Source organism: Ammodytes marinus, assembly GCF_949987685.1.
Source record: "Ammodytes marinus genome assembly, chromosome: 3".
Lineage (NCBI taxonomy): Eukaryota > Metazoa > Chordata > Actinopteri > Uranoscopiformes > Ammodytidae > Ammodytes > Ammodytes marinus.
Window position 1 is genome coordinate 22,319,528 of NC_137232.1, and position 15,008 is coordinate 22,334,535.

General features: G+C 38.8%; 1 protein-coding gene across 1 annotated transcript; it reads left to right on the top strand.

The window, feature by feature from the left end:
* The first annotated feature begins 346 nt into the window (after positions 1-346).
* Positions 347-14,952, top strand: LOC307271240 (uncharacterized protein). The gene is made up of 16 exons (XM_080053653.1): positions 347-402; positions 501-533; positions 1,695-1,740; positions 3,072-3,214; positions 3,576-3,815; positions 4,325-4,495; positions 5,736-5,906; positions 6,414-6,427; positions 6,809-6,831; positions 7,449-7,540; positions 9,512-9,603; positions 10,335-10,561; positions 12,339-12,498; positions 12,693-12,855; positions 12,975-13,031; positions 13,136-14,952. The coding sequence occupies exons 1-16, from the start codon at positions 354-356 to the stop codon at positions 13,435-13,437; spliced, it is 1,983 nt and encodes a 660-aa protein (XP_079909779.1). The 5' UTR covers positions 347-353; the 3' UTR covers positions 13,438-14,952.
* The last annotated feature ends 56 nt before the right edge of the window (positions 14,953-15,008 follow it).

Here is a 15,008-nt window from a genome sequence, read left to right on the forward strand (position 1 = left end):
AACAGGGTGGTGAAGATAATCCAACCTGTCATCCCATTTAAGTGTTTAAGAGTGGAGCAAATTAATTTCAAGGCAGCAACTTCTCACTGCCAAAAGGACCTGTCTATTTATCAAATCTACATTTCTCATACATCCCATTATAAATGTATATATTTTTAAACACGTCACATTTCGTGGAGGTTTTTGTTGGTCCCATATTCCCTCGTTGGGCGGTCGTTATGTTTACCCGACTCCACAGGTTTATTATGCGATATTTGTAGGTGATATCATGAGGTAGGAGTGGCTAATTGGTAGTGTACTATTTAAACTAATCTCTTTGCATCTTTTTGCATCAAGTTATCTGGATCAGGAGGATGTCAGACTCAGGCTCCCAGATGTCCCCGCTCAGGGCTCTACTATTGGGTAAGCTGTGGACGCATCTCTACTCAAATGGATTTTTGATTCATGACAGTAGTCATTTGTAACCGATTTAATCATGCTCCTGGTTACATTGTTTTCAGTTTGGCTGATTCACGGTTTCACAGTTGTTTGTGGTAAGTTGACTTAATTAACTGGGGTCTTGGCGTATACTAGGATACATCTGCATGTGAGTCATCCCAGAAACATGTTTTCTATGATGTAGGCTATTTGTTTGCTTAGTTTGTGTGTGTGTGTGTGTGTGTGTGTGTGTGTGTGTGTGTGTGTGTGTGTGTGTGTGTGTGTGTGTGTGTGTGTGTGTGTCTTCGTGCCCGAGGTAGAAGGGGCATAACCCCAGCAGGTCAATTAACTTTTTACGGAAGTTATAGGTTAAGTCGTGAAATTCCTTAAAATTTGTCGGCCTATTAGCCTACATTTTAAGCCTTGGGTGAAACATGTGCAACCTCAGTCCAACATACAGTAAAGTCGGGGTCACGGAGTCAGGGAAACGTGTACACAACTATATATTTTGAAGATAGAATATAGAACATGGCGTGCATTTATTTGTGTTTTTATAGGCATCTCCAAGGCTATTCGTTTCTTTCTTTCTTTCTTTCTTTCTTTCTTTCTTTCTTTCTTTCTTTCTTTCTTTCTTTCTTTCTTTCTTTCTTTCTTTCTTTTTTAATTCCCCGTGTTTGGAAAAAAACATGGAAAACCCCGACAGCGAACTCGTAGAACGTGTGTGGTGGTGCAATGATTATCAGCCTCGTGATGTTGCAGCAATTGATGGAAGTGTTGTGGGAAAGTGTGAGAGGGTGATGATGAAATAGGCAGCGTGACGCAAGGAGGCAAGCACCTGGGGCGATGCAGGTATTGAGCCAAAAGGTGATCGTCTGCCAAATACTGTCAAAGATATCATAACATCGCGTACATTTCTTGTCTCGTCACGCTTTGAGCTTCAATTTAGCCACAAATGTGATTCTTTGGTTACAAGAAACGTTAATTTTTCACAAAGTCATACCTTTGCTTTGACAAAGGACATGATAGCCTAGATGTTAGGACTGTTCGATCCAGATAAAAGCAGCAGGTGTATGCCTATACTGGGCGATGGTGCTCCTGCGGACACAGATCGCTTTTTGCAACCACACCTGCCTTGAAGTGAAAATAGGAATAGCGTTGGCGCGTGCATATTGTGTAATGGGCTGTGTCCACATTTTCCACAAATCGTTGCCTGTGTCTTTTAGCCTGGTGCCACTGGCCTAATTGTATGACTCATAAGGTGTTTGTGTTGTATACAGAGTCTGCCACTGGAGCAACTGCAGCCTGTAAAAACGACTGTTACAGGTGAGTCTTCTCTTTCTTTCCCATCTGTGTGTGTGTGTGTGTGTGTGTGTGTGTGTGTGTGTGTGTGTGTGTGTGTGTGTGTTTGTGTGTGCGTGTTGGGGGGGATGGAGGTGTGTGTGTGTGCGTGTGTGTGTGTGTGTGTGTGCGTATAACCATCGTTCATGTAGATTAAAATGAAGAAGCACTGGTAACTTTTGAGGACTATGTGCCAATCACTATGTGCTATATCTTGAGTTGTGAAGACTACTAGTTCATGATTTTGTAAGTGTATTCTATTGCACCTTTGACATTTGACCACTATGGGTTTGATGCACCGATATGCCGTTTTGACTTAATCACTAAAGTCTAATGTTTCTCCACATCAAATTGCTTGACGGGCTTGTCTTGCCAATTACTTCATATTTTGGCAACAACATATGATCTGAATGCAGAGGATTGATCCCTTAACATTTTGGTGACACCTGACTTCGTGCCCCAGCAGGATTAAGTCTTGGGGGTGCTCGTGGTGTAGTGGTTAGAGCGTCCCCCTAGAGGCTCAGTCCTCATCGCAGCAGACCCAGTTCGCAGTAGACCCGGTTTCGAATCTGACCCGTGGTCGGTTCTCTGCATGTCCTCCCCTCTTTGCCCCATTTAAAATCTGTCTCTCCAAATCAGTCTAATAGAAGCGAAAAATGCCCAAAAAAAAATCTTTAAAAAAAGTCTAACCACTGGACCCGGGATTGCCTTAGAAGGTCATTGCAATCCTTATGTTTACAGTGGAACCATTCTTGTAGTCATCATGCTGAATCATCCAAGCTGTCTCCTGCAATTTTATTTCCAGACCACGTTCATTGTCCCAAGAGGAATAATTTATGGATGAAATAAAGTTAAATGAGAATAGTGAAATCATGACTTTTCTGCAGTGCCACACTGCCATCCTTATTTTGGCATCTCTATCTCTAAGCCTCTGACAGTAACAACTTGTCGCATCACCAATAGTAACTTATTACACCGTCTATTCTCTTTCGTGTACATTTTTAAGATTGTCATTGCCATTGAAAAGCCAAGTACCTAAAATGTAATGTTTTATGTCAAGCTCTTAAATGCACAGCAAAGGTGGAAATATGGCTACCTGTACCTGTTTTAGTTAAGAATGTTTGTACAAAAGTCCATCAGGGGGCAGTGTTACAAAGGATAAGAGTTAAATGTGCATGCCAGGAGGCTACATTTATATTTAAGATAACTGTCTGTTTATCTGCATTATCTTTATAATTGCTGTGATGTACCATGTGTTTGCAATACTATTGACTGTCAGTGATAAATGCCTAGCTAATGTTATCTGTTTCTTGCAGAAAAACCCTCAAAGAAAAAACTTTTGACTTGTGCCTTGAGAATCGCCTTAATTCGAGGGCAGGGCTGTTATGTTGTGGGAAGCAGCCTTTCAACCCAGCAGAAGCCACTTGTTGTAGAGAAGGACATGGACACAACACAACAGGTATTGGCTGTGCATTTGCATCAAACCAGCAAGATTATGCTGACTGGGAAAAAGCAGGAAGCAACGTTGTTATAAAGACAGCAGAAATATGCTTAAGACTGTTACGAGAACTGAACACATGCTCCGCTTACATCAAGTTGCAGTATAGTTATTGAAAGACATTTTCAAACACATAATAATCCTGAGGCATTTTCATTCTGGCCTTTACATGGAAGAGAAATAGAAATAGACAACCTTCATACCAGTGGCCATTTGTCTATTGCACCTTTGGGCTCTCTCCCTGAACTCGGGAACAAAAAGCACTTTCAGCTTTTACTGTTGTGCTGGTGTCTGTATTTTGACTTCATCTCTGTATTTACAGCAAATGTTACAAAGGGCCTAAGCCAAGCAGTGTCAGATTGCTGTGGACTGAGGGCCTACAATTCACTCAATGAAATATGCTGTGGTCCTGCTGGAAACAAGGAGACCCAGCTTAGGTTATCAGCCCACCACCAGTGCTGTGGACATGACCAGTTCAACACTAAGACTGAGTGCTGCTGTTGGATGAATGAAACGCTTGGGAAACATCCTATACATTTTGATTGCTGTGTAAAAGAGTCAGGTGCGTCTAACAGTGTCGTGCAAATCTCTGAAATATGTTTAGGATTGTACTCTCAGCTTCATGTTATTTTATCTTACATTTTGAAGATCATCTGCCTTCTTATTGGCCCAATTCCATAGTATTTATAAAAACACCAACTCATAAACCACAATAATACATAATGCATTATTGACAACACAATGCAATACATTGTTTTCTAATTGTCTACTGTTTTTTTCTGTGCGAAATCGAGGAGACAGGTGCGTCTGATACAAACATTATACATATGACGACATGGTATTTGCACCTAAACTGTACATCAATGGGTGCTTAGAGTGTGACAATGCCCAGTATATCTTATGCAATTTTGTGACGTACTCTGATTGGTTAGTTCGTAAACAAGCATTCTGAGAATTTCTTATTTTCCGTTTTAGATTGACAACCAAAGATTTGACCAAATCCCATTGTCATAGCAAAAAGAACATGGAAGTTCCTGCTCAGTTCATGATCATCCTGATCCTTTTTCACAGTGCTGATCAGCTGTGGTCCTGCTGGAAACAAGGAGACCCAGCGTAGGTTATCAGCCCACCACGAGTGCTGTGGACGTGACCAGTACAACACTAAGACTGAGTGCTGCTGTTGGATGAATGAAACACTTGGGAAACATCCTATACATTCTGATTGCTGTGTAAAAGAGTCAGGTGCGTCTAACAGTGTCGTGCACATCTCTGAAATCTGTTTAGGATTGTACTCTCAGCTTCATGTTATTTTATCTTACATTTTGAAGATCATCTGCCTTCTTATTGGCCCAATTCCATAGTATTTATAAAAACACCAACTCATAAACCACAATAATACATAATGCATTATTGACAACACAATGCAATACATTGTTTTCTAATTGTCTACTGTTTTTTTCTGTGCGAAATCGAGGAGACAGGTGCGTCTGATACAAACATTATACATATGACGACATGGTATTTGCACCTAAACTGTACATAAATGGGTGCTTAGAGTGTGACAATGCCAGTGGCGTGCACAGGTAGACACCAAGTGGTGCCTGAGCACCTGCCCTTTGCCCCCCGGACCAATCAAGTGCCCTTAAAAAAATATATTTTTTATTTTATTTTTTTTAGCAGTGTATCTTGCCCATGCTGACATGACCATCTATAAATAATCGATAATTAAATGCGTGTGATAACAATGCCCTGATCAATAAGAAAATAAAGAAAATAATAAAGATTTTTTTACGGAGTACGGAGATCAGGGGCCTAACGAAGACTTCAAAGAGAGAGGAGCTTCGGGATAAGGGATTATCTAAAAAAATCCCGAAGCTAACTGTTTTTTTTCAAACATGTACATTTTTTCTTTCTACTTTTTGGTAATTCTGTGTCTCCATATTATTCCAGAAAAGAGTAGGCTACTAAATAGCCCACATTGACACAGGTGATTTAACCTTAGTTTTCTTCTCAAAGTGCACCAGATTGATGAATTTTACTTTCAAAGGTTGAAATTTTTCTTCCGGGGTACCATTCCCCTGGACCCCCCTAGAACTTCCAGGGTCCCAAACACAGTCTCCCAAATTCCTGTGAGAAACACTGTATGTGTGGCCAGGTATTAAAAGTCATTAGGCCAGGGGGGGATTTTGTACAAGTAACCTTAAAATGATTTGGTCATTCATCGATAGAATATATTGTGCCCTTTTTTTGCACTGAGCACCTGCCCCCCAAAATGTCTGTGCACGCCACTGGACAATGCCCAGTATATCTTATGCAATTTTGTGACGTACTCTGATTGGTTAGTTCGTAAACAAGCAATCTGAGAATTTCTTATTTTCCGTTTTAGATTGACAACCAAAGATTTGACCAAATCCCATTGTCATAGCAAAAAGAACATGGAAGTTCCTGCTCAGTTCATGATCATCCTGATCCTTTTTCACAGTGCTGATCAGCTGTGGTCCTGCTGGAAACAAGGAGACCCAGCGTAGGTTATCAGCCCACCACGAGTGCTGTGGACGTGACCAGTTCAACAATAAGACTGAGTGCTGCTGTTGGATGAATGAAACACTTGGGAAACATCCTATACATTCTGATTGCTGTGTAAAAGAGTCAGGTGCGTCTAACAGTGTCGTGCAAATCTCTGAAATCTGTTTAGGATTGTACTCTCAGCTTCATGTTATTTTATCTTACATTTTGAAGATCATCTGCCTTCTTATTGGCCCAATTCCATAGTATTTATAAAAACACCAACTCATAAACATAAATAATGCAATACATTGTTTTCTAATTGTCTACTGTTTTTTTCTGTGCAAAATCGAAAGTGTTCTCTCACTATCTACATCAAAGCCCAAAGATATCTAAATCCCATGAGTGTGGGCCGTATCAGAATAAGGTGTTTATTTTTGTTGGTCAGTTGATTTTTGTAGTATTCAGACTTCCCACGAGCCACAGAGTAATCAAGACAATTGTCTGAACATGCAGGAGTCCTCATTTTTTAACACAACCCTTAGTTTTGCCTTGATGGAAAATGCTAACACTTGAGATTTCTGTTCTGATTAATCGTTTTCTTGTTTTGGCACCCACATGCACTCAAACTACTTTTGTTTCTATCCATCCACAGGTGTGCAGCATCAGGTAAGAAACAAATACCTGTTTTCAGTTTATCTGATTTATATCTGTTTTGTTAAAAATCCCCAAAATGGCATACACCATAACAATAACCTCACACATACATTTATCTGGAATGAAGTATATATAGGGTGGATAAAAGAACAGAAACACAAATATACAGTATATAATGCAATCCACTTCATAGATCAGCAATAATGCTTAACACTGTGAGTTTAGATGCCCATCTTGTTGAGAGTTTTTGATGATTTAGCTGGATCATATTAGTGTTTAAAGCCTTAGTGATGTTGTATGGATTAGTTTTGTTTTCTTATTGATTCGGGACAGCATGGACAGGGTGGGTGGCTCTTTGAGATATTAACGTTTTTGTCTGTTATTTAATTTTAGAAACCTGGACCTTTGCCCAGCTGGTAAGTCGACTCAAATGAACTATCACACTGAGACCAAAATACCTTTATTCTTGCAGGTTGATGACGATCATCAAATCTTCCTTCACAGTAAAAATCATCTTGGGAAAATTTCACCCGATTTGGGATCAATGTAACACTCAGGCATTACTTGGTTAACCCAGCACCAATGGGTTGTTTTGATGTTATTCTTGTGTTATTATTCCAAAATAAAATATGGTTATTTTGACCCGATATTAAATGCAACAAGCTCTGGTTGAACCATAAAAGTGTCATAGATGCATTGTTAGTTGTACAGAAAGATGACAGTGTAACAGTTCATTAAAGGAGGAGTCAGTGGATGTGGAGAATGCTTGTTGTCAAAAGATATTCACTGGTTTTGACAGGAGGAAATTTTGACAACAACTTTCTCCAGAATCGCTTACTCCACATTTAACAACAGCAGAAGCAACAAAAAAATAAAATACCTTGTCGGGTGGTTTTCGACCCATGGACACTAGGTAAAGCTCTTGTAGACAAACAAAAGTTATGTTCAATGAGTGTTACTCATGAACATGCATTGTGTGATTCTTTGAGGTTTAATAAATGGGTTGAATGAGGTTCTTGTCTTTCATCCACAGCACAAGCCTCTGTGGGTCATCATGCTACAATCCGGATGAATTTCGCTGCTGTGAGAGAAACCAGACAATGTCCCGCTGGTGCTGCGCCCAAGGTATGATGGCACGTCAAGCCTTCATGATCATATGATAGATATTTAACAGTTGCTCCAACAGGGCGCTTAAAGGTGAGTCCAGTTTTGATAGACATTTGTCTGTTGAACACGTTGAGTAACTGTTTACACACCTACCACAAATATACCCTAAAGGACAATGACATAAGTTGGTTGAAGCAAGGCTTTGTTGGAGATATTAGCTAATTGCATAATGTGGTATGCAGGCAAACTGGGATAGACAGGTAACTGGGTCAGCCTATCTACTGTATTTAGGCATAACTGCTTATGCAATAAATGCCTATAATCCATAAGCGCAGCATAAGTAGTTTCCCCTTTGCCTAAATCACCTGTCAACAATATGTATCCCGTAATTAAAACAAATATTAAATGGCAGTTGGCATGAACAGCATTATATCATAAAAGAAAATAGTCCTTTTTCCAACATTTTGTACATGTGAACCATGAGCTTCTTCTGTACTTAGCATAAAGGAATGATCAATTTTACTATCCTTATTTGTTTGTTATTGCGAACAGGTCCACGTGTTGCTGTACAATTTTATTGTCAATTTCACTGACACAACAAAAGGCTATGTACTGGTGACTTCATTGCAGCAAAAAAGTTATGACATGTAGATGAACACCAACAAAACTTATCCAAGCAGGAATGGCTACCTTGATTTAGGAATCTGGAATCGCTAGAAGGCTCCATAGCCATAACACAAAGTGCTAAACACATCAACACCTGTTTCCTTTAAGGGTCAAATCACATGCGTAATCGTCAACGTAGGGTCCTTCTGGGTTGGTGAAAGTAAGTAGGCCTAAGGTATAATTGGAGGGATGCCTAGTAGTAGTATCTAGGTCATAGATAGCAACAATGAGAGGCATTCCTTTTTATTTAATTATTTATCTATTTAAATTTAACACATGTATCTTATTTGGCACAAACAGATGTGTGTAGACAATTCACTTTCAATTTCCAAGGAAGGTCTTGTACATGTCTCAGCAAATAAAATGTAACTGCAATGTTAATGTTTTGCAAAAAGCCTGACAAAGATGGAAACACTAATACATTAAATAAGCCTGAAGCTGTCAGAGCAGTGGGAGGATATTCATGTGACTTTTGCCCTAAAGATTGAATCTTAAAGGAGGTACATGCAGCATTCTGTCAAAAGATATTGCTTAATTTGGTGTTGTTGAGACATGACCTATTTTTCTGTCCTGAAAGGTAAGAGTGGTATTTCACACAGCTACTAGACATTCCCATAAATGTTAGCACTGGTGCCGCAACTGCAACAGGTTATGTTAGGCAGACTTTTATTTTTCATACTTTAATACACCCCCTATCCTACAAAATTAGTTTGCACCTCCAAATCTGAAGATGGAACAGCCAAAACATCACATATAAACTGTAGGAAAAGAAAGTTGTTAAAAACGGCATTCTGATATCGGGTGTGTGAACTCTTTCCCACACTCTTCTTACGGAGGAATTAATGGAAAGTTATGGAGGTTGTGGATGTGTAATAAATCACAGGGGAGTTAGGGTCATTACTCCAATAATGATTTTCTCAGGATTGTCGAGCAGCTCGTGCATCTTTGTAGTTTCCGACTTCGATGTTGGAAATAATTAAAAAACGTCCCATCTTTAGCATTTCCCCCACAGCTGGCAGGTGATCAGATGGCAGATGTCTGGGTGTTGGTCTCAGTCGTGAGAAAACAAGGGTAAAGGGAAACCACCCTTTGCACTGTATAAAGATAAAAATCGCCTTGAGAAATTTTTTTTTTTGCTGCAGGTGCTTGTAAATGCCAATGTTTTTTTTTCTCACACCCCTGACTTTTCATCTACATAAATCTTATCTTGTCCCTCTCAGGCCCTCTGAGTCACCTTTGCCAGACTTGATTCCGAAATACACATTCCACACGTTAACTTGTCTGTATTTATCCACCCCTGCATCCCCACCCACGTCTGTTTAGGTCCATGTGATGCTGTCCCCAGTGTTTATAACCCACGCACACATTTCTGCTGTGACGGCTGTGTATCTGCAAAGAGGCCTTGGATGGATCAAGTAATGTACTAGTGATATTTTAATTTTCTGATTGTCACAGCTGGGGGGAGACGTTTTCTTTTGGTTTTCTGTGATGAACTTTTACCACCCTTGGAGGTTTGTAGGCTATACTAAATATTAGTCATTCACATCACTCTCTCAACACAGGTTCTCTCTCCTTCTGACCGTGAATAAAACAGACCCTTTGGTGTGTGGGTGCCTTACTTGCCCTCTGACAACATTTTCAACAAATACAAATGTTTTTTTGCAGGAAAATACAAGAAATAGGTTCAATATAATCGATGCAAATAATTAATTTTAAGTTTGAGAACTAACAGCAGTGAGTCCCGACTCCCGGTTATCACTGTCGCACTGTTTTGGTTAAGTTTAGTTGAGAGAGAGAGCTCGAAGCTCCACCCAGCCCCTATATACAGCAAGTGAGAGTGTTTTGTGTCAAACGGATATAAATCCCTGCCACTGTTGGCGTCGCTAACGGTTACCGCATATTCAAAAGGATGATATTATGCCTAGGTATGACTGAAACAACTCCAGCACATTTTACGTTGAAAGATTAACATTTGCATTAGATTTCTTGTGCTTTTGCTCTGTATTACTCTCCATGTTTTTTTTTCGTTTTTTTACACATTTCATGTGTATCTCTGTTCCGATATATGAATTTGAATGTGTGTATGCCTTTGCCTGCTTGCGTCAGCTTGCAGCACACTTTACTGTTTTTTCTCTGATTCTTCAAGTGCTGCGGAGAGACGCCGTTCGGTTTGGCACAACGCGGGGTCCTCTGTTGTAATAACACCTTGTACGAGGACAGAGAAGATGGAGAGCAGTGTTCAGAGTTCGGTGTTCCATACAACCCAGCTAAGGGGACTACATGTGGTTCTCAGTTTTATGGCTCACCTGGGCAACACTGCTGTGGGACAGAGGTCTATCAGCCTCAAGATGAGATCTGCTGCGATGGACACAGGTGACTACGTGTGCATGTGTGTTTACACTTATAAGCAAATGTACTGATGAAATTCAGTGAAACTATTTTGTTTTGTCTGAATGGTATGTTGCAGTGTCTGGGATCTGCTATGTGAGCTGTTTTTTCCCAGCTTTTCTTCTATGGCCAGGGAAGGATGTGTCTGTGTGGAAAATAGTTAAGCGGTTTGCTAGTGGAGTGCATAAGGTTACAGACACAGACGGGAGTGGCAAGAACAAATCCTGTGACTTCATAGAGAGCCAGAATGGCATTCCAGTGGCGCCTCCATTGTGGTTTTTTTTCTGGCAAACTTAAAAAAAAAAACACCCTGCTACTAAGCCAAGGAATGTCTGTTTGGCTGGGTTTGCAGTTGCTTTGACACTTCTTTTTTGTCTGTGCGCATGTTTGCCACATGCTAGTGCATGTGCCTCTTGAGCCTGTTTTCACCATTGCCAATACTTGAAAAGGGATCTGATTAGGGTTGCAAATTTCCGGAAACTTTCCGGAAACTTTCTACAGGAATTTTTGCTCAGGAATTTTGGGAATATTCTAAATTGGGAATTATAGGAATTAACTAAATGGCGGTCATTTAAATGATTTTATTTTCATATCCAAACATCTAAACATCTAAACATTATGTTTTGTCATAGGCAGAAATCCATCCACTAATACAATAAAAAACATTACATTTGAACAGATTTATTTGTAAGTAGAACTTTATCAAATTTTGATTATTTTATGAACAATCAATAATTTCACTGAACAACACAAAGATGAATGTTGAGTCAAATATAATTCATCTGTCTGACCCAACCCATTCAATAAATTAAGTAAAATGCCCCCCATGTGATGGAGGAATGCACAGTGCATGTAGGGGGCGTGGCCTCAGTACCCCTGCAGTAGGATGTGTGCTATGTGCAACTTGCCAAGTGTACTTGCATGAAATCTGGTTGTTTTAGTAAAGATTATGCTAAAATATATTTTCCCCACCTATATTTAAAATCACTGTTTAAGCCTCTGTAAACCTGGTCTAGTAAAAAGCAATATATGATATCAAGTTGGGTGTCTCAATAAGCTTTAAAAAAAATCTGATTTGAAGTTAAATGTTCATAAATATTATACAAAGTAGTTGAAAAACCTGCTTTTTACTTTCTAGAATGTTTGCCAGGACTAAAATGACACAGTTAAAAGGATTTAGTGCATTTGGTTTGCTTTAAATTGAGTAAATTCCCGTTTATTCACGTTAATTCCCAAAATTCCCATTGATTCCCATAAATTCCCGTTAATTCCCATGGAAAGTTTCCAACTTTGAAAATTCCTGAAATATTGCAACCCTAGATCTGATATTTGAGAGTTAGACTAAGTTTAGGTCTCTTTAATAAAGCTACACTATCTGTTAACAATCACTTGTCTGAAGATTTGGTGGAGACCACACCAGAGACAAAAGGAGAGGAAATATTCTCATCAGATGGCAAGACACGCTTGCTCTGTGTCTTGTGTTTGAAGAAAAAAGGAAGAGGATAAAAGAGGAAAATAATAGTGTTTTGAAACCTTGACTTTTTCAAACCGGATACTAGCCCATGTCTTTTGCAAACACATTCTGTAGACACAGGTGAGGACTGAAGCTTCTTTCATCTCACAGCCTGTGCATGCAGCGGACTAAATGCCCAGAGGAATCATATTTTAACTCACCGTATTTTGAATGTGAATTTCCTCGGCAACAAGAACTTCCTAACTCACCTGCTTTTATATTGACCAAGAGCTCTGTTTCTCCAACCAGATATCCTAAAGTGGAAAACTTGGAATGCTGTGGGATTCAAGCCTACAATGTAAAACACCCACAGTTGAAGTGCTGCGCAGGGACACTGTACAGCCTGCCACAGTTGAGCGAGCTTGAAGGTCAAGGGCAATGCTGTGGATCTATTCTGCAAAAACCACTGGTAGGTTTTAATAAAAATTATGAAAATAATCTATTCCCATATCAGAATATATCTATGACCCTAAACAACCACTGGCAACGATCGATCTCATCAAACTCTTGGTCCGATTTGCAAACAAGCATATTTCCACTGATCATTAATGTGACAATTTTTAATGTTCCTTGAAAATACTTTTATATCTATTTTTTAACTAGGAGGTTTGCTGCTCAAGTGAGGACAAGCAGGTGCTCTACTCTGCCAAGACAGGATTACAATGCTGTGGTCAACTCTACTACAACACCTCTCTGTGGTCATGCTGTGCCGGGAAGCTGAGTCCTGCACGCCAACCGGGGTGGCCTCAGAGCGAGATGATTGGAGGTCAGTTGTGCGATGCTAGGAAATTGATGCAATTGTAATTCATCTTTTTACTCTAAACTTGATGCATATTCCAGTTCCTTCATCGTAGCAATAATAGTGTGTTCAATGCTCTTTTTCAGAGACCTGTCCATTTCTGTCGATGAATAATCTGAATGAATCCGATCTTTGTGAAAAAAGTGAGATATAACTTAATGATTTCTATTTTCTTATTATCTTGAATAGAAATGACTGTTTATAGATATATTTGCAAATATAATGTTTGTTTTTCATTCCTGTCTAGTGCAAATCAGGACTGTGGAAAGTGTATCTCTGCACAGCATTGTGTTCAGCAGTGTGTGGAAAATCTACGGACGACATGCCGCTGTGAAATATCTTTCCTCGCCTTACGTGCCTTACAGACCCGATCGCTGCAACTCACCTAAACTGATCCCTGGGAAGGAATACTTTTTTTATGAAGATAAGGTGGTTACCGATTTTAACCATGACTCTATTCTCAAGTCGCTCCATTTCATTTTTACAAAGTGTGAAAACCTTGTTTTATCTGCTCATGCTTTCATGGTCAGTGTTGGACAGTTTACTTGAACAGTCACTTAATTCTAATTACTCAGTGAAAAAATATTGCATTTCTAATTACTCATCAACAACATTTGTTCATTACATCATTTGTGAGATTACTTTCTGTTAGTCCTTAAAGGTGCCTTTTCAACAATTCCAAAGCCTCCACACTGGGCTTTGCCAGAATGAGCTATGGGCCCCTACTGACCCAATCTCTTTTCCCTTGGAGTTAAGTTGACGATTGACAGTATCAACTATATTATAAACAATAATAATTATATCAGCACTTCAGAAATCCTCTCCTTATAATGAAGCCACAGGGATTCATACTCGCTCCAACTCTTAAGAAAACCTTTTGCATCCTGAATGAACTTTTCCCTCTGACACTAAATAAGCCAACTCTCCAAGTTCACTATTTTGTTGTCACCATTTGTAACTTAGGGCAGTAATCACTACTGTTACACTGCCCAACACAGTGCCAAATACATACATCTGCACTTTGATTGACAATTGATTGTAGCTTCATTGTCACTTAAGCTAAAAAGCTATCTGTTTTTTTTAATGTCATGTATATATTCTTCATTATTTCTCAATACGTATTATTATTATTGTTATTTTGGCCCTAACCAACATTTGCACATGTCCTACACTCATATAATTGAATGATTACATGTAAATTACATGGTTTATCACGTGATGATTGGTAAGGATTGTATATTTTAAGCTTTTTTTAAGAATATCAAGGATTCAAATATGATATAAGCACCCAAAACCCGATCCATTCACTGTGGCGCCCGGAAATTGTTTCCATATCAATACATTTTATTTATTTATTTATTTATTATTCTTTCGGACAATACACAATTTTCTCTTGCCCCCATTTTCATCAAATTCGGATTCAGATACACAGTTACTGTTACAGAAAATAAAAATAAAACAAACAAAAAACATTTTTTTTATATATATATATATACATATACATTTTTATTTTTTAAGAATCTGCAGTCCAATACACAGTCAATTTTAATCTAATTGCTTCAGCTTTTAAGATCAGTTCAGCACAGTTCAGTTTTTCTGTGACAATGCCAAGTGTATAAAGTGTGAAGTGGCCTTGTATTTGGCCTGTTCCATTGCTAAACTGGTAGTCTAAACACTTCTGCAAAAGTATTCAAAAACAAGTCTGTCTGCTGGCCTGTATTATTCGTTACAATATTGTTATTTTTCGTTATAAATAGTTCTCCATTGTTGAAATAATGCTTCAGTTATTCACGGTAATGTGATTTATTTACTGTAACACACAGTCGTGGAAATTTCAGCTTTTTGCATTTGACGTACTGTATGTTTACTGAATATGAATAGTAGGAGTTTAAGCTAGAGAAACAATTTTAATCTCAAAACAATATTTTCTGTAAAAGCTTATATGAAATAATGTTGCCTGTTAAAATATTTTTGATGACATAGCTGGTCTAAAATTTTTAATTACAGTACATTAACAAGACCTATGGTGGGTGTCATATGGGTTTTATCTTAATAAAAAAAACATTTATAATGAAACCTGTTCTGTCTTGTTTTAATCAATTTTAACTCAGGCTTGACCT

What these genes read in the sequence shown, in the direction of transcription:
- LOC307271240 (XM_080053653.1), top strand. Translation starts at nt 354, where the DNA reads ATGTCAGACTCAGGCTCCCAGATGTCCCCGCTCAGGGCTCTACTATTG. An exon ending in ATCTGCTGCGATGGACACAG is followed by an intron (nt 10,562 to 12,338) that starts GTGACTACGTGT and finishes TTCTCCAACCAG; the next exon opens with ATATCCTAAAGTGGAAAACT. An exon ending in TCAGAGCGAGATGATTGGAG is followed by an intron (nt 12,856 to 12,974) that starts GTCAGTTGTGCG and finishes GCTCTTTTTCAG; the next exon opens with AGACCTGTCCATTTCTGTCG.